This window comes from Cynoglossus semilaevis, chromosome 13, assembly GCF_000523025.1.
Source record: "Cynoglossus semilaevis isolate Cse_v1.0 chromosome 13, Cse_v1.0, whole genome shotgun sequence".
NCBI lineage: Eukaryota > Metazoa > Chordata > Actinopteri > Pleuronectiformes > Cynoglossidae > Cynoglossus > Cynoglossus semilaevis.
The window spans coordinates 4,030,087-4,053,480 of NC_024319.1; the positions used below are offsets into that span (position 1 = coordinate 4,030,087).

Sequence of the window (23,394 nt, forward strand, 5' to 3'; positions counted from 1 at the left end):
TTATTTTGTCACACGAATTAGAGAAATTCAAATATAAAGTTGTTAACTTTTCCGTTATTTATGACCGTCGTCTATTTTTACAGCTCTGCTTAAGGGAAAGAAATGTGGCTTCAGTGACTTTTTACACAAAGTTGTCCCCAGTCAGCAAGTCTGTCAACAGTGAGGAGCACAAATATTACGTTCTTTTACAATTATTTGTTTAGTCACATTAATATATTCACAGTTTGTTATGTTTTTCCCTCCGGTTTGAAGCTTGGACACCCAGAAAATGTTCGCAGCTCGTCGACAGAAGGACAAGAAAAGTTCTGTGGTGGGTTCAGTGAGGAGGATTTTGACATACTGCACTTCGTGTTGACAGGAGGTGAAACTGAATCTGACCTCATGACCATCACGGTCTTTCTGTGTCTTCTCCCCTCAGGGTCCAGTGGACAGAGTGGACACAACAAACTCTCAGTGAGAAACATCAGCAAATACACATAAAATTGATAAATATGTGGTTTTTGGTTAGTGTTTAGTGCGTCATATTTGAGACTTTTGTGAAAATACAGTAGAGATATGGAATTATTTTGAAAGTGTGACTGCATTTATTGATAAAACACGTTAAGAAAAATCTCTCAGGTGTGTTGTTATTATATGTTAGTAGTACTTTAGTATTTTATTGATCAGATTTTCCACCAAGCAATTTTTAAAAATCATGTTTTTGAAGCATCAGAACTGAAATAACTTTTGGAAGGAATTGGATTTCAGTCTTAAATTATTCAAAAGCAGGTTCTGACCTGGAGTGTTTTTTTTTTTTTTTTTGCCTTTATTTGTTTGTTTTTCTGTCAGGATAAAACCATCTGACTTCGATTACCTCAGAGTCATCGGCAGAGGAAGTTTTGGAAAGGTTTTTTTTTTTTTTTACTTCACTTGTTTTTTTCTTCTTCTGAGTTGATATTGGGGCAAAGGTAATGTTTGCAAAAACAATTACAGGTGTTGCTGGCAAGACACAGAAAACAAGGAGGCTACTATGCTGTGAAAGTGCTGCAGAAACAGGCAATTGTCAAACACAAAGAGGTAATCTACACCTGTCTGTCAGTCTGTCTGTCTCTGTGTACTCGCACGTGTCCACTCACTGTTGTGTCTGCAGCAGAGACACGTGATGTCTGAGAGGAGCGTACTGTTGAAGGGACTCCAACATCCGTTCCTCGTCGGACTTCATTTCTCTTTCCAAACTCCAAATATGCTTTACTTTGTGCTGGATTACGTAAATGGAGGCGAGGTATGTGTTGATAAAAAATTCTTAAAAAGACATAGTTACGTTACATTATTTTGTTTAACCTCTCATGTCTACTTTTCTGTAGCTTTTTTACCATCTTCAGAGGGAGGGGTCATTTCCTGAACTCAGATCAGCCTTCTACGCTGCAGAGATGGCCATGGCACTAGGCTACCTCCACTCCCTGGACATTGTTTACAGGCATGTGTCTGCGTCGTTATAACAATTATTTACTCTCTTGTTGAAGTAATTAATTAATCAAATCGATTAGTTTTTGATTAAGTGATATGGGTATGGGGTCCTCATGTTTACGACATCCTTGACCTACAGCGTTTCGTGGCCATGTCACCACCTCCTATAAATTTATTGAGAAGGTCTTGTTTCATTATTCCAACCTACGGCGTTAAAACTCCGTGAAACTCAAGTGAATAGTTCATAAATTTATTGAGAAAGTCTTGTTTCATTATTCCAACCTATGGCTTTAAAACTCAGTGAATAGTTCGCACAGTTGGCGAGCGGTGTGGACGAATACGCCATCACGAAGCGCTATACACAGAAAATGGCTTTGTTTACATTCACGTTCTGTTTTGACGTTTTGTCCATTTTTCCAACTGACATTTAGTCTCTTTCTCTTCTAGAGACCTCAAACCAGAGAACATCCTGCTGGACAGTGGTGGTCATGTAATGCTGACCGACTTTGGTCTCTGTAAGGAAGGCGTCTCTATTGGTGGGATGATGCATACATTCTGTGGAACCCCAGAGTACCTGGCTCCCGAGGTGCTACGAGGCCACCCCTACAGCCCAGCAGTGGACTGGTGGGGGCTCGGTGCTGTGCTGTTTGAGATGCTGTACGGCCTGGTAAGTTAGAGTGAAATAACACGTGACTGTCATCATAATCTCACCGATCTCCGTGGTCAGAGGCTCAGTCCGGCTCTGTGTTGTCTCCCCCAGCCTCCATTTTACAGCCACAGTAAAGCAGAGATGTTTGAGAACAAACTTCATGCTCCTCTGCAGCTGCGCAGTGGGGTGTCACAGTCGGCACGCTCACTGTTGAAGGGTCTGCTGGAGCGGGACCCCACAAGACGCCTGGGGGCCAACAGTGACCTTGTAAGACTGAGTTCATCGACTATGATCACACGCAGATGACGTTGTTTGCGTTTAACCCAAGATTTTGTGTAGAAAATTCAAGAACTTAGTAACACAGTCACACAAAGGTTATCCACCCTTTTTTACTTCCACTCCATCTGAGGGGGGATGACGTCTTGTTTGTTGTTGCAGGTGGAGCTGCAGGAACATTCTTTCTTTGCCTCCACCAACTGGGACGACCTGCTGGCCAGAAAAGTGAAACCTCCGTTCGTCCCAAATGTGGTATGAACGACGTAGACATCAATGGAGGAGACTGTTTAAAAAATAATTACACATACAGCGTAGATTATCTTTGTGTATCTTTTCCTCTGATTCAGACCGGTCCTTGTGATGTCAGTCAAATTGACCCTGAGTTCACGCTACAACCCGTACCTGCCTCGGTGAATGATCGGTGCCAGAGGAGTGCAGCCAGTGAGGCCTTTCCTGGCTTCTCCTTCATGAATCCAGTGGAGTACATGGCAACACAGCTGGTTTCATAACAACACCAAACCCTTTGGGAGTATAGTTCATAACAACACCAAACCCTTTGGGAGCAAGTGGAGTCAAATATTTATTTTTTATTTCATAACTTATTAACGCAACTTAACTTTTGAACATGTGAATACACATTTCTAATGTTCTACATTAAATATTGCTATTTCAAGTATAACCACTGCTTCATAATGTGTAGTAGCTGGTCACTACTTCACATGTATTTCCTGGATATGGGAAAATAAATACTATTTAAACCCGTGTCATGACATTTATCTTTAAATAACAACATGTAGTGCAACATAGAGATAAAACATTCAAAGTTTGAAAATATGGAAGTGAAAATACTTCTCATGCCTCCTTAGATCCCACACGGTATCGAAGGATTGTGCAACTGAGGAAAACCATCAACATCCTGTATTTATGTTAGCCAAAAATTAGCTTCTAGTCAAGGATCAAAATTGTTCCCAAAGCTGCACGTTGAACACATTAGTGATTATCGTTACATGAAATAGATGTTAATGACTGTTTAAGTTGCCGGTCAAATGACAACAACAACACAAGACCAGGCTGTGACCTAGTGTTTGACCGCTGTTACTTTAGGATAATCTGCTGGGTGATGTTGACTTATACAGTCTGTCAGTAGGTGCTGAAGGAGGCGTAGCTCTGGTCACTCTGGCAGCTGAAGTAAGCGATCAGCTGACCGTTGCAGATCATTAAAAACAGGCCACTCCCTACGGAAGACAGAACAAGAAAGCGTAAAAGCTAACATGCTTTCATAAAGAAACTGTGTCGATAAAGTTTGAGTCTATTTTACCTAAGGCCAGCCACCACTGCCACACCATGGGAAACTCCATCATTACTGTAACAAAGAAACAGAACTCACTCAAGGTTCCACGTAGGCCTCGGTGATGGATGTAGGCCATCAGAGGTCGACTCACCGAGGCTGGTGATCCCCACATGCAGCAGTGTGACGGTGAGGGCGTAGTCCCACACACGCCTCCTCACCACGGCAGCGAACAAAAGGCCACTGCAGAAGAAGGTGAGCTCCAAGGAGAGGAGGTTCACTGAGTCAGAGCAGTAAAGCAGATCCATGAATCACCCTGAACAAAGTTCACATGTGTTGTTGTTGATAGCGTTGACTGTACTCACCCAAGTACTTGGAGTTGGAATCAGCAGGTTCAGTCTTAAAGTCAAATGGAATGAGGCCATCGAAGTGGTCCATCCTGTGGGAGAGAAGGAAAGTGTCAACAGATCTTCAAGGTTCAACTGTTGCTGACTTTATAAGCTTTTTTTTTATGTGAGCTCATTAAAAATGGAGATGTTTTAAATTACATGCACATGTACTAAAACACAATGTCAACACCCACAGCTGGAATGTAGAAGACTTCTTTTGAGTCACTAAATAAATTTGAACATTTCTTTTACTTGGGACTTTTTCATGTGTGTTTCATTTTTGTTAGTTCATAGCTGTAGAAATAGTCAAGAGAATCAGGCTAAAGAACAAAAATAAAACTAATTTGGAAAATGATACCTGCAACATTATTTTTCCTCGTAAAATGTGTCATAAACAATTGGAGGACCAGTCAGTCTTTAGTCACAAAAAGTAATCATTTGATTGCAAAAGTGCTGCAGTGATCGCCACAGTCACATCATGTGTGTAGACGTTTCAAACCTGAAGGCACCGAAGCACACACTGCCAATCATGTAGAAGAGGGAGTAAAATATGAGGAGACACAGCAGAAGGTTGAGAAGAACAGTCTGTGGGTTCAAAAAAGAGACAGAAAATAAGTTTGTTTTTTTACATACTTTAGCTAAAATTTATCTTATTTGGGCTACCTTTTAGCTATCATCATGGTAATGCATGTATGTGGTAGCTTTTTTTTTCCATTTGTCTATATATCATATTGTCAACTCTCACTTACATATTGAAGAACAATATGTGATATATATATATATATATGTGTGTATCCACATGTACACACACTTCCTTCGTGTGCAGTAAGAGAGATGTACAGACAAATTTACGGCGATTGTAATCTGCTGCCATCTTCTAAATTTATTAACAAACTATTGTCTCCGTGTGTTACAATCATAATCCACCGGTTTATCACCCCCCTGTATTTATTTATCCGAACACAATTTCCCCACTCGCGGTATTGACAGTCCAGAATTCGGGTTAAATCATGGCACACCGCCTCCTCTTCTTACCTTCGAATCGACAGCTTTGCCTTTAAATGCCATCTCATGTTTCGCTCTTCATATTTTTGTGCTAATATAAAATAACGTGGCTACAGAAGGACGCCGACTGGTACTGCTTCGCAACGACGTTAATCCCTCATCAGAAAGTGAATGTTTGCTGCCTCCCAGCGACCAACGCAGAGAACAGGCACAGGCAGCGACGCTTTGAACGGCCGGGGCTGAACTCATTTTACCTCGCATCTCAGCGCCCTTTGTTGGCTTAAATAACGACTTTCCGTAGAATCTACCTGTTGGCCATAATTTTCGACATGCTTTGGGACATTGTTGTATAATTTTGATAAGGGCAGGGTTTTTATTCTCGAAAATACTGCGAAAAAAAGACGCGAGACATGTATACTATTATCACCGGAGAAAAGCATTACCGCCCTATGTGGGAGGGATTGAATGCTGCAGGTTAGGCTGGAGATGAATTTGCTAAATATTAGTGTGTAGTGGCACAGCGACCCAATATCTAAGTCAGAAACCCCCCCCAAAGATACTGATACTGAGCCGACACTTTAAATCTAATAGCTGCCATTTTCGACAAAACCCTATGCAATAAGTAGCATTTAAGTGCCGTGAGGGGTGCTATGTGAAACAAAGCGTATTATGCAATAAATGGGGTTTAACTAAATTAGATCCTATCGTCGCGTTTTATAAATCACATGTGTGATCATGGTTGACCCGATTTGATAGCGTCAGTATCAGGACTGTTCGGCTTCTTTAAATCTACGATTTTACTCATCTGTGACTCTAAACTATTGATATATAAGACAGCGGAACACCCCAGACTTCCTCTGTGCAACATATCCCAGTGGGTTTTACTTGAAAATGTGAGTTGAAGATGATTTTAAGTGTCTGGGTGGTGAATTTAACATTCCCGGCAGCGCGGGTGTGTGGACGCTGGTTACCGCCTGTACTCGGCGGGGTGCATTTCTGAAGTGGTCGTGAGGGGGGTTAAGAACCGGAGGGGAAAGAGCCGGTTTAGCCGCAGATGAAGAAGCCGCTTCTGAACGTTTATAAGAGACACTGCGGTCTCTGCGCTCCGAACTCACACACATACCTCCGCTTGAGAAGGGAACATAGGCTGAAACATGAGCTTCGCTCAGGTGCTACGGTTTGTTATATCGGCAGCGAACGGAGTTTTAAAGGCTAGGGCGTGTTGTGCGAGCTCATAGGCCTGTTATTGACCATCGATAGAGAACTTTTCCCAGACCCAAAGTTGTCAGGCAGCGCATCTTAAGCGCATGCGCACTTCTAATCTACCCTGTTCTAAATAAGAGTTAAAACAGAAACGAGGTGAGTTCCACATTTTTATACAATGCGTCAGTTTAGACTCCATTATTTATAATAACAGTGGCGAAATAAGAAAAATCGGCATTCGTTTTGTTCAGTAAGGTTAGTTCTCTCTTTTTCCACACTGATTTAAAGCAGCGAGAATAAATCGTTTTTTCAAGTTTCTATTGAAGAAATTAATCAAGCAACAATGTTGAAGCTTCAAACATACGCATTGTGTTATTTCGGTAATGTGCGATGTGATACGAAATATTATTGTTGGTCAAAAACCGGATTTTTTTCTTGTTATTAACGGGGAAACTTATTTATTACAGATTGTCCTTAGCTGGATGCATCCAGGCACAATGCTACGATTAGCCATGTAGCTGTGTTCCGTTCATCTGGACGGAGTAGAGCTAACTGACTGCTAGCCTAATGTCAGCCGTTGCTAGCAACCTGGGCTGACATTCCGTGACAAGGGGAAAGTAAAGAAAATCATCAGAATGAAAGAAAACACAGAGTCAGCAAATTACACCGCATTCATCTGCATCTGTTCGATATGTAACGTTTTTGCACAAATTGTTTAAAATGATAACTTGAGTAATTTACATAGTTTAAACGTGTTGGTGGCCTCTTCCTATGCTCCGCCATTTTGTATAAGGCGAATGCTAATCATGGGCGCTCTTACATTCACTTTATTTATGGCCAGAATAAAACTGAGCCATGGAGAGCAAAGTCAAACTTAAAAGAAATCAATCAGCTCGGACTGTTGTTTACTTTTTACGTGATAATAACAGTGGTACATTGAGAAAATATCACATTTTTTCATTGTTGATCATGCGTCAACACTAAAACGTTATATGGCAACATTAGTCGAAATAAATTGTATTTAAGTTTGGCCAGTGAGTGCAGAAAACAGTGTTCCCCTTAAAACTAACAAGCAAACTGTCCTCCTTGTTGTTTATGAGCAGACAAACAGACGATTTTAAGAGATAGTGTTAAAACAAGGAAAAGATGAACTTATGCGGTAAACTCAAAGTTGAGACTTCTTTCCTGGCGTTTGTCAATGGCGTTGACAAAGGTTTACTATAATGAGACCATTTGTGCGGGTATTTCTATTGTCGTTGTCCACCAAAACAATATTAATATTGACTGTTTTGTCTGAAATCGAAGTGCATGGTGTATCCTGCAAGCCGACACACAGTCGCCATCTGGCGGTGATGTTGCGCCATGCTGTTTACAAGTGCAGGTAGAAACTCCATTTGTAGTTGGAAGCAGCACACCGCACGGTAGAGTACGGAAAACAAAAGCTATTGGTCAAATACGACTGAGCACGGTTGAACTAGCCCGACGTGTACAGAAAACTGTATTATTTAATTTACTTTTCAGAATGTATTTTGCAGTATTTGATTGGACTGTTTTTTCCAGGTTTGTGGATAATTAAGGAGTGGGAATGACAGACACTCCACCCAGTGATGTCCCTTCTCAGGGAGGGGAGTTTGATATGATGGGCGCTCTGGACTGGAAGGATGGTATAGCCACATTACCAGGCAGTGACATTAGGGTATGAGAGATCATTCTTTACCCACAATAAGCTTTTTTTTTAACTTCCTGGGGCTACACTGTGTAAGATTAAGAAAAAAAAATTGTCAACTTGTCTGTTTAGGTTCAGCCATCCGAGTCTTTTTCAACTTGTCTGTTTAGGTTCAGCCATCTGGGTCTTTTTTTACCAAAGAAGTTCAGTAACAATCAAGTCAATCCACTTCTGATCTTAGGACATTAATAAAATTGTATTTTATGATTAAATATATCTCTTATTCTTCTCATTGTTTCATGAGGTCTGTTTACTGTACATTACATGTTCCTCAACATCACAGAATACTGTCAATATTTTAAGATCTTTTTTCTCTGCCCTGTGTTAACAATCTTTGATATACGTAGGAGATTTGATTTTATTGCTTGTGTCCTACAGTTCCGCATGACAGAGTTTGGGACACTTGAGATTGTGACAGATCTAGAGGTCAAAGGGCAGGAAACACAGCCTAATCGTGAGACCTTGGACCCAGCTCCGTCACACACTCCCACCCCTCCTCCAGAAGGGCAGTCACAGGCTGGTACAGCCAAAGCTCCAGCCAATCAGAATCAACCTGGATCATCTCAAGGCAAAGGTATACCAACACATGATTGATGTTAATTTATCAGGTCTAATGAACAGCTGTAGGTTCAACCTATGTCTTCTTCTCTTGTCTTCTAGCTCCTGGTCCTGCTGTTCTATCTTTACAGGCGGGCTCTAGTGTAGCAGGAGGTCCCAGTGTTGTGGTTGGCTCTAATGTAGGCAAGAATGGCTCAAACGGAGAGCTTTCACAGTGCCGGGTCTGCAGTAGTCGTGTTCCTCAAACTGCCCTTCTTCAGGGAAAATTCTGTAGCTCCATTTGTGCACAGCCCTCCAGTGGCAGGTAACAAACAGTTTGTTAGTTTAAGGCCTCCTCTAACGTGTCTGTTTGCTGCACACATACTTAACAATAACTTGAAATAACTTGAAAAACTTTCTAACGCAGTAAACGCACCAAGCAGGTTTAGGTCATGCTGTGATTGTTTGTTGAGAAAGTGAAAGTTGAAAAATGAAAATTATGTGGAAGTCTGTTTTTAACTTCCAGTTTGTCTTCTGATTTATCTCTCTTTGTTAAATTCTTTTTTTTTAAAGATCGTCTCCCAGTGAAGCTCGGGAGATTCACACAGCTGAAGGTGAGCGGCTCAGTAAACGCGTTCGCAAAAAGAGGAAGATCTACATGGATTCAGGAGACGAAGAAGAAGAAAACCAGGAGGAACCAGAGGTAACGAAGAAACTGTTGAAACAAGTGTTGGAAGTAATAAGCTCCATAAACACGGATTAATAAAAATGTCCTTCCTTTTCTATATATATCAACAGAAAGGGAGTATAAAGTGTTTAAACATTCTTCTTTGATTTGATTTTCATTGATTTTGCAGGAAAAAGCCAAGACTACCAAAGGCAGAAGAGGAGCAAAAATTGCAAAATTGGGTATGTTAGCTAACTCTCCCCATTCATTATTGTTTTTTTTATCATTTTTCATCATTTGTCCTGTTAAATTAATTTGTTTATGTCGCAGCTTCTGTGCTGTGAAAATAAATCAAAGACTTGTTAGCAAAGATTGTTAGAAGTCTAATTATCAAGTTATCGTTCACACTGTTGTGTTTGAATTGTTAAATAATCAGCATGAAAAAAAACAAATTCACTAAACCACGACTGTTCTGCCCCCACCAGCAGTGGCAGCCCCGGCCTCTAAGAAGCGAGCTTGGAGCTGGCCGTCCTACCTGGAGGAGGAACGAGCTGTTGCTGCTCCTGTCAAACTTTTCAAAGAGGTGAAATTTAATATCCCTCCTCTGACGCCTTCCAGCTCACTGTTTTCCCTCCAGGACAAACTGACGTTCTGCTCCGCTGTGTTTCTGTCCTGCAGCATCAGTCGTTCCCTCAGAGTAGGAACGGTTTTAAGGTGGGGATGAAGCTGGAAGGACTGGACCCGTCTCACCCGTCTCTTTTCTGTGTGCTCACCGTCGCAGAGGTACCGTTGATTTTATCATGGGTCTGGGTGATGAGACAACAGATATGATATTAAATATTAACATTTTGGATCTGGTTGATGAAGCATCGATGCAACACATTTCGTCCATGTTTGAACAGACACAACCATCAGTTGTTATTATTGACAGTCGCTACAGCGTTGTTATTCATGAGTGAGTTACTGTGGAGAAGAACAACCGTCTGGTTTTCCCTGAATGTGAAACAAAGACCAGTTTTATCTTTTCTTGACTGTGTGTGTGTTTTCAGAGGAGAAATGTGTGTGTGGTTCTGTGATGCGCTGTGTGTGACTGAACTGTAATTAACGCAGGAGTAGACGCTCCGTTTTTCCTCCCTGGAGAAATACTGATTTTATTTATATCATGAATTATTTATATCAATATTAAATATCATGAATAATTTAAATGATCATAGTAAGACTTTCACATTATCACCCGGTGCTCATTAACTTTGAACAAATAAAAGATTCTTCATAACCTAATGGTCAGCCACGTCATGTCTTCTTCAGTCCTGAGAGCGTGTCTTCTGTCCCTTTGTAATTTCAGATTCAAGGATACAGAGTACGGCTTCACTTCGATGGTTACCCAGAATGCCACGACTTCTGGGCCAACGCTGATTCCTGGGATTTAAAACCACCGGGCTGGTGTGAGAAAAACGGACACAAGTTGTTGTTGCCTAAAGGTCGCCACCAATCACAGTCAGGAGAATTACTCAGGATGAAACTTTTTGTGTGTAAAGTAATAATATCGACCTCCGTGACTTTCGTTCTCCTGCAGGATGTAAAGACGGAGAGTTCAACTGGAGCATGTACGTCAAGAATTGTCGGGGTCAACTGGCCCCCAAACACCTTTTCAAGAGTCTCAACACAGTAGGTTTTAACCACATCTCACATCTTACCTTCACTCTGTGCAGACTACATTTCTGTGGTTCCTTTTTTTATCTTTTGCAGTCTGTGACTCCGTCCGGTTTTAGAGCAGGGATGAAGTTGGAGGCCGTAGACAGGAAGAACCCTTCTTTGATCTGCGTAGCAACCATCGCTGCTGTGGTCGACAACCGTCTGCTCATTCATTTCGACAACTGGGACGATACGTACGATTACTGGTGGGAACCTGTTCTGTTGACCCGACACCGGGAAATTAGCCACTAATCACAACGAGGTAACTTAAGTTGAATTAGTGAACTCCAGGCGTTGGTCTTATGATATGTCTTGCCGTCAGGTGCGACCCCAGCAGTCCATATGTCCATCCTGTGGGCTACTGTGAAGAGGCTCAGTTAACTTTGACCACCCCAGCTGGTAAGACACAGACCAAGACGCATGTGGGTCAGTATTCACTACTTCAAATACTGTTTTACACCTTTTCTGTTAATTAACTGTTTGAGTCATAAAATTGTTTTTTAACAAAATATATTTTTTTACAGTAATAGATATCAGTTTAATGTAATATTACAGAATTGAACCATACTGTTGACTCTAATGAATCTTTACTGTGTTTTTCAGAGTACAAGCAGCCCAAGAGTTTCTCCTGGGAGAAGTACATGGAGGAAACAGGAACACAGGCCGCTCCTGCTCGAGCTTTCAAACCAGTAAACTTTAAAAAAAATTCACATCAATATTTAACCAAACCTTTCCCTGTGTTTACTGCAGAAGCCCGAGGCGAGTGTTGGTTTAACGTGCTGCTCTGTTTTGGCAGCGACCTCTGCACGGTTTTCAGATTGGAATGAAGGTGGAAGCTGTCGACAAGAGGAACCCGATGCTCGTCCGTGTTGCCACCATAGCAGACACGGAGGACCACCGTCTGAAGGTGCGGTCCGACTCCTCACTCTTGTTTTGTCTGACGTCATAGTCGAGATCGTGTACTTATCTTATCTTCTATCATCCAGATCCACTTTGATGGCTGGAATTCTGAGTATGACTACTGGGTGGAGACGGACTGCCCCGACCTGCACCCCGTCGGGTGGTGTCAGAAAACCGGACACCCACTACAGTATCCTAACGGTAACATGACCTAACCTCAGTTCCACTGAACTTTATGTACATTTAACACTAACTCCAGTAAAAAATGATTCTGTCTAAAAAAAATAAATAATATTAGTTATTTTTTCTTACTGTGACATAAATAGAAAAAATTAATTAATTTTACCAGTAAAAAATGATTCTGTCTAAAAAATAATAATAATACAACTTTAAATTAGTTATTTTTTCCTACTGTGACATAAATAGAAAAATTAATTAATTTTTAAAAATGCAGTAATTCCACATCCCTCACTTCTCTACAGAATGTGATATTTGATCATCTTTAGACATGCTGTTCCTAAAACAAAGGCCATGGTCAGCTCGGAGCTATCTCTTGTTTACTGTTATTTTACATCTGTCTGCATTGAAGCAAGGACTTGTTAAAACAGGTCTTTATGACCTGGAAATACCAGTGGACCAGTTTATGTTACCCATTCTTTCCCAAAACTTTCTTAGAGTAAAACCACAGATAGCTGAAACTCTTTGAGGTGTTCTGATATTAATGTTGAAGAACAACAACAATTATATGTATTTATTTTGCAGAGAATGATAATGATAGCTAACAGTAGGCAAATGTGACTTCAGATGGACCACGAATAAAACAAATTAGCCACAAAGTAGCTGGAGGGTCACTACAGTAGAACTGTCATCTGTTATATCTACAGTAAAGTTATGAATACATTTGTATTACTAAGATAATTAAATATTTGACAATGCCTAACATGCATAGGGTTACAGGTTCAATTCCAACCTTTGTTTATTTCAGGGCCCAGTGAGATATTGCCACCTCCTGGACAAGGTTGTCCAACCCCAGGGTGTAACGGAGTGGGTCACATCAGAGGACCTCGCTATGGGACTCACTACACGTCAGTGGCTGATGCAGCGTTTTGTTGATTCATTGAACTGGTTAAAAGGTAATAATGTAAAAACGCTAAAGAGGTTCCGTCTTCTGGTCCTCAGTCAGGTGAGCTGTCCTTACTCTGAGATGAACCTGAACAAAGAGGGCCTGCTGCCCGACCGCCTCAGTGGCGAACGACCTCTCACCCTCAGCGGACCTCCCCCCAGGGGGCGTCGTCCCGATCCTGCGACTAACACAACGCCACAGCCCGCCTCTACACCTGAGCAGACCGAAGCAGCCGCCGAGGAGTCCCAGAACAGGTCTGCTGCTGAGCACAGCCAAGGACACGCTGTGAAAAAACACACCCTCACTCCCACGGCTACTCTTTAATGGGCTTTGTATGCAGCTCTGTCCAACATCCGTTATCTGTGTTGCTAGGAAACCAGAGTTGGTGGAACCTGAGCGATTGGGATGCAGCAATCCGCCTGAGCCAACGGGTGGAGCCAGTGAGCAGAGCCAAAATGGAACAAGACCTAAACGGTACCAGCAATCACTCAGTCACTCAGATATGAACGGCACCATGGAGGTGTTTATTTCTCATATTGCCAAACACATACACAAAATATTATCCACAGTTCGAACGACGCTCCATCATCTGTAACACCCGTCGGTTCACGCTCAATGATGCTGCAGATCCCTTTTTCAAATACTTGTACTAAAAAAAAAAAGTGAACCGATCCAAAGACTTTTGACCTTCTGTTTAGCCATCAGGTAAGAAGCTAATACAAACTGCTGTAACCTGCTAGCATCTCATGGAAACACAGCCTAAGAAGTACCTAGATCATTACTGGAGCCTTATTCAGTTCATACCTGGTGCAGTGGATGTTTTGGTCACCTATTAATATTTGAACTCTACACTGTTTTCTCAGAACTGCTCCCGTTCCCAAATATCTGAAAATGCACTATATTAAGGAGGAGATCGGTGACGGTAAAGGTAAGAGACAACACAGCAGAATTAAAAAAAAAAAAAAATCAGCCTCCCTCCTCTTCGCTGACTTCAGCCTCTTTTCCTCCTCCTCCTTCTGTTTCCTCCCCCACAGCCTCCCCAGACTCCATCTCTCTCCAGCAGGCCCTCCACGAGTCTGTGTTCTCTCCTGGCATCTCCACCTCTCCTCACCACCGGGTGGCTCTCTGCTGGGACAAACACTGCCAGCTGCTGCCTGAGGTCGTGGGACTGAATGCCCAAAAAGTGGCTGCTTGGAACGCAGAGGAGGTCAGCTGGGCTCCTTCACACTCACTGCAGACATTTCCCTCAGTGGCGTAACAAAACATGACCACGTCGAGTAACAGCAACACAAACACAGCACCACCACTGACTCCACTGACACCACCACTGACACCACTGTGGCTCCCTGTCTGTAGCAGTCCACTGGACATTGATTTCTTCTCATTCCTCAGGTGGCGGGTTTTGTTAAAGGACTTCCTGGATGTAAAGAATATGCTACGGTCTTTAAAACAGAGGTGAGTGTTTTACCTTAGTGTTTGTTTTATTACCTTCAGATGACTGTTTTCAACCAAAGTTGATCCTAAAACAATTTCACTCTTCAACATGTACGATAAAAACCCAAGTTATATTGAGTTGACACAGATTTTTTTTTTTTAATTGCAGTAGTCAGCACAATGCCCTCCTTCTCAACCAGGGGGTGCTATAAACACAGTCTTAATGATACATTATTACTGTAAAGATTGATAAAATAAAATTAGATTAGATTAAGTAAAGTATTCTGTGGACTATGAGTATTTTCTTAGTTGTTTTTCTTATGCATTGTCAAAAAAATTAAACCCATACAGTATCAACTATGACCACAAGAGGGCACTGACAACACCTGTGACCGAATGCTGCTCCTGCACCAATGAAAAATGACACGACTAAACCATAAAATATTCCATAAATAACACAGATGAAATGTGACAAACAAAAAGCAGAATTTAAACTGTGGATTATCAAGTCAGCAAGTAAACACTGTTTACTGCTGTTTTAAAGATTTTAACCCTTAGATTTTGTGAGGTATTAGTTATCTATTACATTTTTAAGGAAAACTAATCTGTAAATTTGAATCTTCTTTTTTCGTTTTGCTTCCAGCAAATTGATGGCGAGGCTTTTTTGCTGCTCAATCAAATGGACATCGTCAAGATTCTGGGAATCAAGTTAGGCCCCGCCCTGAAGGTCTTCAACTCCATCCTTATGATGAAGCACGTGGATGAAGAGCCGGACCTGACCCCCTAAAGATTAATTCCCTCCTCAAAGGTTCCACTTCCATCAACACTCTGCTACAAGGCTTGTTTTTTTCCTGTTAAAGACTCCGCTCCATGGCAGAAACCAGAGCTAACGTCCATCCGTCCTCTGTTTCTCTCTGTGACAGACGGCACTCGCCCACCACAGGGAGGAGACCACCAGGACGACACTTGTTTTGCCTTTATTTACCTATCACATCATAAACATACAGCACCTTCATGACTTGGTTAATGTGTACAGTTTGAACTTAGTGTTTTGAGTTTGTTGTTTTTCTTTAGTTTTATATGAACTGTAAATGGTGCTTCAGAGCAGATGGGACAAGCATGGGTTTTTTTTGTTACTTTTTTTGCAATTTCTTTTTTTAATCCTGCAAAATACAATCGTAAAGTTTTAAAATGTGAAACCTGTGGAGCAAAAGCACTACGTAGTTCAGCGTTCCTCCTGCAGATGGAGACAACGGGCCACTCCACGGGCCCGCAGGCTGAAAGAGCCTGGTCAATTTAAAGTTGGCTACAGCTCAGACTGAATGAGGGATGGTTAACATTTAGTGTGTACGTGTGTGCTTGCGTGTGAAGTGTGTGTGTGTGTTGAAGAATGAGCATGTAATTTCCCACCAGCCTTTGCGTGTTTGTGTGCGAGAGAGAGAGAGTGTTGTGTAGTGTTGTTGGTCGGAGGTTTTCTTTTGTGACAGGCGGAGCAGAGCTAAGAGCTAATTGTTAAGTCCAGGATATTTTGCCCTTTTCCCTCTAAGGTGGTGTAAAAGAATGTAGCAGCTCTGTTGGCCCGCCTCTGATTCTCCGCAAATGGCACATGAATGTGTTTGTTTCTAAAAGAAAAACAACTTCTGGCAGTTTTGTTTACATTAATGATCTTGTATGAATAACCCTGTCATTCTCTATGTAAATAGTTTATAATTACTAAAGGTCAACGTTGCCTCTCACACGATTTTACTCCTGTTTGGTTTTGCAAAGCCCTGGTGTTTGTCTCCAGGGTAAAACGTATCAAAAAAGTATCAGTGAACTTAAAAAAAAAAAGAAAAAAAAAGAGAGAGAAATAAACCTCAGTTCATCTTCACCTCTGGTTGACAGAGAAACCCGCTCAGTGTTTTTGTGGAGGAGTGCACCTCAGCCAGTGGAGCGTGTACGTCCAGCACATACAGCTACTGTTTATATGCAAACGGCTTTTATTTATGTATTCTAATTTAAGAGGTAATGGAACGTTTCTCTGGCTGCTCCTGAGGTACATGTGGTTGTTTAAAGGAATGTGTGAATGGGGTGAAAATAAATGCGATGCACACTGCCTGCTGTCCTCGTCTGACCCCGGTCCTTGTAAAACACACACACACACACTGTGGTATTTATCTGTACATTTGGGAATTCAAGTAGTGGAAAAAACATTGACTTAAGTGCACTACTTAATGTAGGTCTGAGGTTTGTGTAGTCAGACAAAAGCGTGACGAATCAGGGGCCGGAGAGTTTAACTATGTTGTGGGTAAAGATATGAATCACAAGAACCAATTACAATGGATCAGATTCTTTAAATTCCGATCAAAAAGTGTGTGTTTATTTGACATCTGTCACATTAAAACTACAACCAACGAGCTACGCACAGGTCATACCATATGTTAGTTAATAATTATGACAAGCTCTTTAATAAAACTACAACCAACAAGCTACGCACAAGTCATACCATATGTTAGTTAATAATAATTATGACAAGCTCTTTAGGGTCATTTATTTCCTTAATTGCAGAATTTAAATGTTAATATGCTGACATTTTTGGTCCACTGAAGACATGTCCAATGGTTCAGCCCAAGAGAAACATATATTCTAATATTTCAAATATTCTCCAAAAAAGTTTTAAAATTCCTGGTAAAATATGCATTTTTTTTTCTACATAGATCTGAAAGGAATACAATTGATTGGAAATTGTGTAAAAAGTATTCATTGTTATTACACAAGTGCATTCTTTTTTTATTTATTTTTTTATGTTTTTTTAAAGAGGGGGTGTAACTATCAGAGTGAATGTGGGCAGGACAGTGATTCATCCATCACTGAGCTGCAGCTGCAGACACTAACACTCACACCTAATACACGTATCAGCAGGCCATTCAACAGTACAATGTGAATAGAAATAATAATCAAACCTAATTATCTAACTGACCTAACTCTATCTAAGGTCACTGTTGCACTTTACTAGCTATTGTTTTTATGACAAAAAAAATATACAATAATAAACGTGCACTGGAAAACAAACAAACAAACCCAGCAGCTGACTGATGACCACCAAGAATAAACTGTATGTACCGTGGGACTGGTCTGGACCAGTCACAGGTTCCCACGACCCCTCCTCCTCCACACACACACACACACACACACACACACACGGAGGCAACATAGACTCACAGCAGTGAGGGAACACGGGCAGAGCAGCTTTGCACCACTTTCATAGAGACTGATATTTACTACAACATCTTGATTCACCCTGAGCAGCAGCAACAACAGTCAGCAGCAACAACAGTCAGCAGCAACAGTCAGAGCAGGGGTGAAACACCTCGTCAATCTGCTGGTGCTGAGATTAAAAAAAAAAAAAAAGTATGGCTGTAGTAACGGATCAAAGTGGAACAGTGGGAATTATCGCGGAACTCTGGCTGATCGATCCGGACCATATCGTGGGTCCAGTTTTTGACTGGGATTGACGAGTCAAACAAGGTAAGAAGCCGGCGTGACGTGACGTGAGTGACTGCGCTGGTCAAACTGCAGAGAATCCCGCAGTGGAATTTAAAAATAAACAACATTAAAGATGCATGTGTAGCGGCACTTATATAAAACCTGTGGACTGTTGTGTGACTTGTGCTGACGCCGCTGCGGTCGCAGCTCACACCGGCGTAGGTGCACGTTCATGACTGCGGTCTGCGGAGCCACAAAGTCCGGGTCCACTCTCACTTCAGTCCTGGTTCTGAGCGGGTTCGGATCGCTGCTCAGTTCCTGTTGCGCCGCAGAGACAGGTGGTGGCGCTGAAGCTGGCTGGGCGAAGCCTCAACATATGTTGTGTTGTTTAAGATGTAAAGTAAAGCTGCGGCGGTGCACGGTTTTTATCGTACGATTAGAATTTAAAACGATCACGAAGTTCTTGTCTTGTGCAAGTTTCATAATTGGTTGTATATTTCTCTAAAGTTCTGGAAGATTTATAACAAATTAATATGTGATTATTCACAGAGTAGCTCACAATTAATCACGATTAATTGTATTAAATCGTTCCTACATTTGGCCCCAATTCTGTATATTACTTAATCAAAAAGCCAAATCACAGCAGGAGTAAGAGATTACACAAACATAAAAAAAACTATTAATATATACGTGACTCCAGGGCGCTGTAACAGTCTCAGTGTCACAGCTCATCTGTCGCCACCCATGCAAAATGTGTCTGCGTGTGTGTACGTTTGCATTAAATACTGCAGCATGTTGTTTAATTTAATTCATCAAGATTGTTGATTTTGAAATATATATATACTGCAGCATGTTGTTTAATTTAATTTATCAAGATTGTTGTATATATAAAAAAATGCAATAAATCTACTTATTATTAGGATATTTATTAGGATGAATGTTCAGCAACATGCAATAAATCTATTTATTATTAGGATAGTTATTAGGATGAATGTTCAGCAGTTTCCACATGAATAAATGTCGTTTAATTCCGTCACATGATTCTCTCCGTCCGCCCCTTGTGTTCAGCGTGAAGCCACAGGATGACGGCGACCAGTCCAGTCTCCAGCCCCACCTCCTCCCACTCCACCCACTCCTCACCTGCCTGCCTCCCAGCATGCACCAGGCACTTGAAGAAGGGCCCAGATCTACAGACCAAATTACACCTGCGCTCCGCCCCGGGTGTGTGGCTCCTGCTGGGGGTCTTTGTGGTCCTGGTGGGGATGAGCGTGGCAGTGGCCGGCTACGTCACCACGACGCCCAGGCCCGTGGGCGGCCGTGGCAGCACCCACGCCGAAAGGATGAAACTGACCGGGCCAGTGGTGATGGGAGTGGGCCTGTTCATCTTCATCTGCGCCGCAACGCTGCTGTACGAGAACCGGGACCGCCGGCTCCGCAGGCAGGAAACGGCCGACGACCTGGAGGGCCTGAAGGGAGGAAACAGCTGGGAGGACACTCTGGAACAGCCCAGCTGGGAGGGCAGGGGTGAGGAGCAGCGGTTCTGGGCCGTACAAGCCCACACACTCCCCCTTTCGAACCAAAACCTGGTGCCGCTTCTCCCCCCTCCCTCTCTGCCTCCCCCTCACAGACACATCGGTGCCAGCAGACCATCGCTGATGCCTTCAGTGGACGCAGGCTGTTTAGATAAACAGAAGCTGGACAGGAGGGAGGAGACGGAGGTCGTGGGGAGGTCGACGTCCACCCTGCTGGCTCAAGTGCTGCACCACCAGGAGCCGTCTCCTCTCCCTGGTTCCCCCGGCCTCTCCGTCTCTAACTCCTCCATTTACTCAGACACTTTTAACTCCAGCGAGGTCCACTTCAACATACGGACAGACCCTCCGCCGCCGCCTCAACCATAGACACAACATTCTGTCGCCACAACACGGAACAGGTTGAAGAAAAAAAAAAACTCTCTTGAATCACTTAATCTTTTCACAAACTACGACGACTGAGTGTCACCTGAAGTAATTCACGTGGAACATGACACATTTCAACAGCTGTGCACTGTAGATCACTTCACTGTCCATCCACTAGTCAGCGCTATAACACGCAGTTGATACACATGGTCATTTATACACACACTGTGAGGAAGAGTTTTTATTTCACTGGACAAACTCAAGCGCAAAATACCGTCTCAACTCCCAACAAGTGTTGATGGAGGGGTCAACCTCAGGTCAGACACCCGACTTGTGTCCGATCGGCCTCACTGAGGTCAGGACAGTCAGTAAGTCTGTGACTGACACAAGAATAATATGATTCAGAACAACAAGGACAGTCAGTAAGTCTATGACTGACACAAGAATAATACTGTTCAGAACAACGTCTTCACTGACGTTTTCAAACCAACTCTCGACTCTTCCTACAAACCACCGTCAACAGACACAGTGACGACGAGCATCCACCAACTCCGAACAACGAAGATACATTTTTAGTAATAATTTTGCACATTTTTCTTGACATATTTCCATATTAGTAAGTCCATCATTTGGATTAGTCACAAATAAAAACAGGTGTGAAACACTGACATCTACCTGCTGTTATTGGTCTTCTTTTTTTTCAGAAATTTACAACAAAAAAGAGGTCACAGGAATGTTAGAAGCTAGAATTTTGCTCCAATTTCTCAAGAACAAGAACAGATTCGTCTGTTGAGAACTTCTGGAATCGAGCTTCTGAGAAGCTTGTTAAATGTGCCAAACGTCTTGGGGATTTGACAGAAACAATGAAACAGTGACAGCACAGTGAGGCAGCGGACGACAGCGGTGTTAGCGGTGGTGAAGGAAGAGGAGGAATCAGGTTTGGAGCAGTGGAGGAGGAAGGTTTGATGGTAGAATTCACAAGAGATAAAATAATGTAGGTGGCCAGTGAACCACGCCCACTACGATTTCTGACCAATTACACAACAGGTGTTGAATACCACGAGAGAAAGAAAAGTGGAGTGCACCGTGAGAGGTCATCAGACGGCCGTGGAAAAGTATCCAGTTTTACTACTGTTTTATTTGTACGTTTTATTTGTATGTTGATGCGACAATGACAGGCAGCTCAGTCAAATACTCTTCCACTAGGTGGCAGCAGATGTGAAAATAATATGTGAGAGGCTAAGAGCTGTTGAAGGAGATCTTATTGTTTTGTTTTTCTTCAATTCCTTTGAGTATATTAGTGTGATGTTCAACTAAACAGGACAGTAAGTAAATTGATCATAATATACTGTATATATATATATGTTACGTATACTTTTTGTGACATTTTGGATTTTTCTACAGTGAAAGACTCCTCCTAATCGTCCAAAAGTCTGAACGAGCCACGCTGTTTGTTTGTCTTTGATTAGAATGTACCCAAAAAACTTTAAAGACGCTGCTTCTTTGACCATATTTGGACATGAGGAGAGTATTTAGGGTGCCATATACTCAGCTGTGGCTTTCACTCTTTGTCTGTCAAACACACACACACACACACACACTCAAACAGAGGAACGTTTCTTCTGTGAAGAGGCTGACTTAAGAGGATGAGACAGATTAGGCCTTAAACGAGTCTTTATCTAATCTCACACATGCTGTAATCTGCTCTTTATCTCAGGAAATTGTTTCTAGGTACAAACAGGAGAAGCCACACTCCTCTCACTCCACACCTACAGCCTCACTAAAAATACCAGCTGGTGCTTTCTACACAAGTGAACTGAAGTCACAACTTCTTCAGTAATTCAAATGTTTTTTTATTTTATTATTCACACTGACAGCTGCTCAATTTTCTCTCGTCTCTAGACTCTGGCGAGGAAAAAAAAAAAAAAAAAGAAATCTTCATGAGCAGCTCTACTCTCTCCCACCATCCCGACCTTTCATCTTCTCACTTATCATCATCACATTCCTACGCTTTATTCCACTTCTCCATCCTCCCTCTCAGGCCTTTGCTTTTGAAAGTCAGAGAAAACAGAACCAGACACACGGGCACAGCTAAATCGTATTAAGTACAATTAAACCAAAGTGCGCAGGTTTGAGCAATCTGAGAGGTACGACGACGGGGGAGATCTGGGGGTTTTAATTATCAGCAGGATTTTCTCCTGCAGCCTCTAATTACAGCAGGGATCAGTCTGAAGGCTTTTATAGGTGCTTCAGGAGCGCCGGGTATTTCCTTGTTGTTGGGGCTCATGCTGGGATCCTGCTGCCCAGATGACGACAGAGACCGACGTGTAGTAACCATTCTCAGCTCCACTTTTTACTCAGTGAAAACATCCAACACTATCGGTCTCTCTCTCACACACACACACACACACACACTGTCAGTGGAGGGTTTTTTCCGCGGGCACAGTAAGACGCCCTCAGATGTATGATTAAAACCACAGAGTGGATGTCGGAAATGTGGGAGAAAAAACAAACTTTGAACTCGTTCAAACACACAATTTGATGAGCAGAATTTTTGACATGTGTTAGAACTCAGTTACTGTTTGACAGTTGCCTACGCTGTCAGTCACACACACACACACACACACACACACACACAGTAACTACTCTTAGCCATCATTTATCCTCCAAATATTATGGTTTCCACTAGGGGCAGTCCTGAGTCCACTATTATTTCAAGGTCTATTTACAGACAGGTCAATGGTGGAGGTCGACGTGTTTCTGCTTAGAAACCAGGAGTCAGTTATAGATATTTAATAGTGCGACGTTAGACAAAGACTTTTTCTTCATTCTTCCACAACTTCTGTTGTTGTTTTAAAGTCGTCTTTTCTTTCTTTCTTTTTATGGTACGGTCACATGGTAGGTACACAGCACAACACTGCCCCTATGATTTCCAGCAGTTTCATGCTTCGTAGTACGCAGCTGCAAACACTCCAACAAATGGACCGAGTTCTGCTGGTGAAGAACCCAGAGCATGGACGAAGGTTGATTTCTCCTCTCGTCCCCCTGACGTACTGATTGTGATTTAAAGCAAACATTTCCTGTAAATATCAGAGCGAGGGCCCTGCAGTTAACAGGTGGACTGTTCCTGTCTTTGTCTGACGAGCGCTGAGATTAACTCCAGATTAACTCCAGTCCCCGGGGGCCCTTAAAAAGAAATGAGCGGTGGAAGATAAATGAGATTTGGTTTGGTTTTTTTTTTTGTTTTGTTTTTTCTCCAGCCTTTTCTCTTCCCTTCGTTCCAGCAGTTAAACCAAAAGTTTTTGCAGCATCAGGTCTGGATGTTTTTGTTCATCAGTGTTTCACAGTGAGAGTCTGGACCTAAATACAGCACAAACAACCACAGAGGCTGACATAAAAGTGAAAAAAGAAAACGACTGGTTCAACTGATGAAACAGAGGAGAGAGAGTCAGGTGTGTATTTATACACACACCAGAGGGAAGGACACAGGTGGAGCACATCAGGTCATCACAGGGGAGGGAACCACAGGAGACCAGGTGAAGACAATAAGACAGGAGGGACGGACGGAGGAGACAGGACTGGTACTGTTCAAGATTCTGTTCATCAGATTTGAGTTGTTTTTTTCCTCTAAGTTTCCAGGATCTTGTCATTATTTGATGACTGTCCGTAGTAGACCATGTTAATGTTTAAAACTAG

General features: G+C 42.3%; 4 protein-coding genes across 12 annotated transcripts in view; 3 read left to right on the forward strand and 1 right to left on the reverse strand.

Annotated features, from left to right (window-relative positions):
* sgk2b (serum/glucocorticoid regulated kinase 2b) overlaps positions 1-3,045 on the forward strand; it is a 5,554-nt gene extending 2,509 nt beyond the window's left edge. The window contains exons 2-13 of the mRNA XM_008323098.3: positions 84-159; positions 253-310; positions 419-453; positions 829-886; positions 973-1,056; positions 1,130-1,261; positions 1,344-1,456; positions 1,894-2,113; positions 2,207-2,362; positions 2,534-2,623; positions 2,719-2,886; positions 2,920-3,045. Of these exons, the coding sequence (XP_008321320.2) occupies positions 84-159; positions 253-310; positions 419-453; positions 829-886; positions 973-1,056; positions 1,130-1,261; positions 1,344-1,456; positions 1,894-2,113; positions 2,207-2,362; positions 2,534-2,623; positions 2,719-2,880 (1,184 nt within the window). The 3' untranslated portion in view covers positions 2,881-2,886; positions 2,920-3,045. The remainder of the gene's footprint in view (positions 1-83; positions 160-252; positions 311-418; positions 454-828; positions 887-972; positions 1,057-1,129; positions 1,262-1,343; positions 1,457-1,893; positions 2,114-2,206; positions 2,363-2,533; positions 2,624-2,718; positions 2,887-2,919) is intronic.
* Positions 2,935-5,941, reverse strand: LOC103388188 (transmembrane protein 244-like). 2 transcript variants are annotated; one of them, XM_017038226.2, is made up of 6 exons: positions 5,084-5,938; positions 4,548-4,633; positions 4,025-4,098; positions 3,814-3,939; positions 3,690-3,734; positions 2,935-3,606 (listed from the first exon to the last, which is right to left on the reverse strand). In XM_017038226.2, exons 1-6 carry the CDS (start codon positions 5,114-5,116, stop codon positions 3,512-3,514), a joined length of 459 nt encoding a protein of 152 aa, XP_016893715.1. In that variant the 5' UTR covers positions 5,117-5,938; the 3' UTR covers positions 2,935-3,511. The 2 variants fall into 2 exon arrangements, with proteins under 2 accessions (XP_016893715.1, XP_016893716.1); XM_017038227.2 differs by lacking the exon at positions 3,690-3,734 and having other exon boundaries at positions 3,484-3,606; positions 3,759-3,939; positions 5,084-5,941.
* A 72-nt stretch (positions 5,942-6,013) lies between these two features.
* On the forward strand, positions 6,014-16,433 carry l3mbtl1b (L3MBTL histone methyl-lysine binding protein 1b). 7 transcript variants are annotated; one of them, XM_008323084.3, is made up of 23 exons: positions 6,248-6,412; positions 7,817-7,952; positions 8,361-8,556; positions 8,643-8,844; positions 9,093-9,222; positions 9,377-9,428; positions 9,672-9,769; positions 9,865-9,969; positions 10,532-10,667; positions 10,763-10,854; positions 10,936-11,087; positions 11,204-11,307; positions 11,485-11,570; positions 11,678-11,788; positions 11,868-11,982; positions 12,767-12,866; positions 12,961-13,158; positions 13,277-13,378; positions 13,768-13,832; positions 13,939-14,111; positions 14,297-14,359; positions 14,982-15,146; positions 15,262-16,433. In XM_008323084.3, exons 2-22 carry the CDS (start codon positions 7,842-7,844, stop codon positions 15,123-15,125), a joined length of 2,535 nt encoding a protein of 844 aa, XP_008321306.1. In that variant the 5' UTR covers positions 6,248-6,412; positions 7,817-7,841; the 3' UTR covers positions 15,126-15,146; positions 15,262-16,433. The 7 variants fall into 7 exon arrangements, with proteins under 7 accessions (XP_016893471.1, XP_016893472.1, XP_024917472.1 ...); XM_017037982.2 differs by lacking the exon at positions 6,248-6,412 and adding an exon at positions 6,014-6,222 and having other exon boundaries at positions 14,982-16,433; XM_017037983.2 differs by having other exon boundaries at positions 6,247-6,412; positions 11,204-11,280; positions 14,982-16,433.
* A 444-nt stretch (positions 16,434-16,877) lies between these two features.
* Positions 16,878-20,105, forward strand: LOC103388190 (uncharacterized). 2 transcript variants are annotated; one of them, XM_025061909.1, is made up of 2 exons: positions 16,878-17,845; positions 18,879-20,105. In XM_025061909.1, exon 2 carries the CDS (start codon positions 18,886-18,888, stop codon positions 19,699-19,701), a length of 816 nt encoding a protein of 271 aa, XP_024917677.1. In that variant the 5' UTR covers positions 16,878-17,845; positions 18,879-18,885; the 3' UTR covers positions 19,702-20,105. The 2 variants fall into 2 exon arrangements, with proteins under 2 accessions (XP_024917677.1, XP_008321309.1); XM_008323087.3 differs by having other exon boundaries at positions 17,392-17,845; positions 18,872-20,105.
* The last annotated feature ends 3,289 nt before the right edge of the window (positions 20,106-23,394 follow it).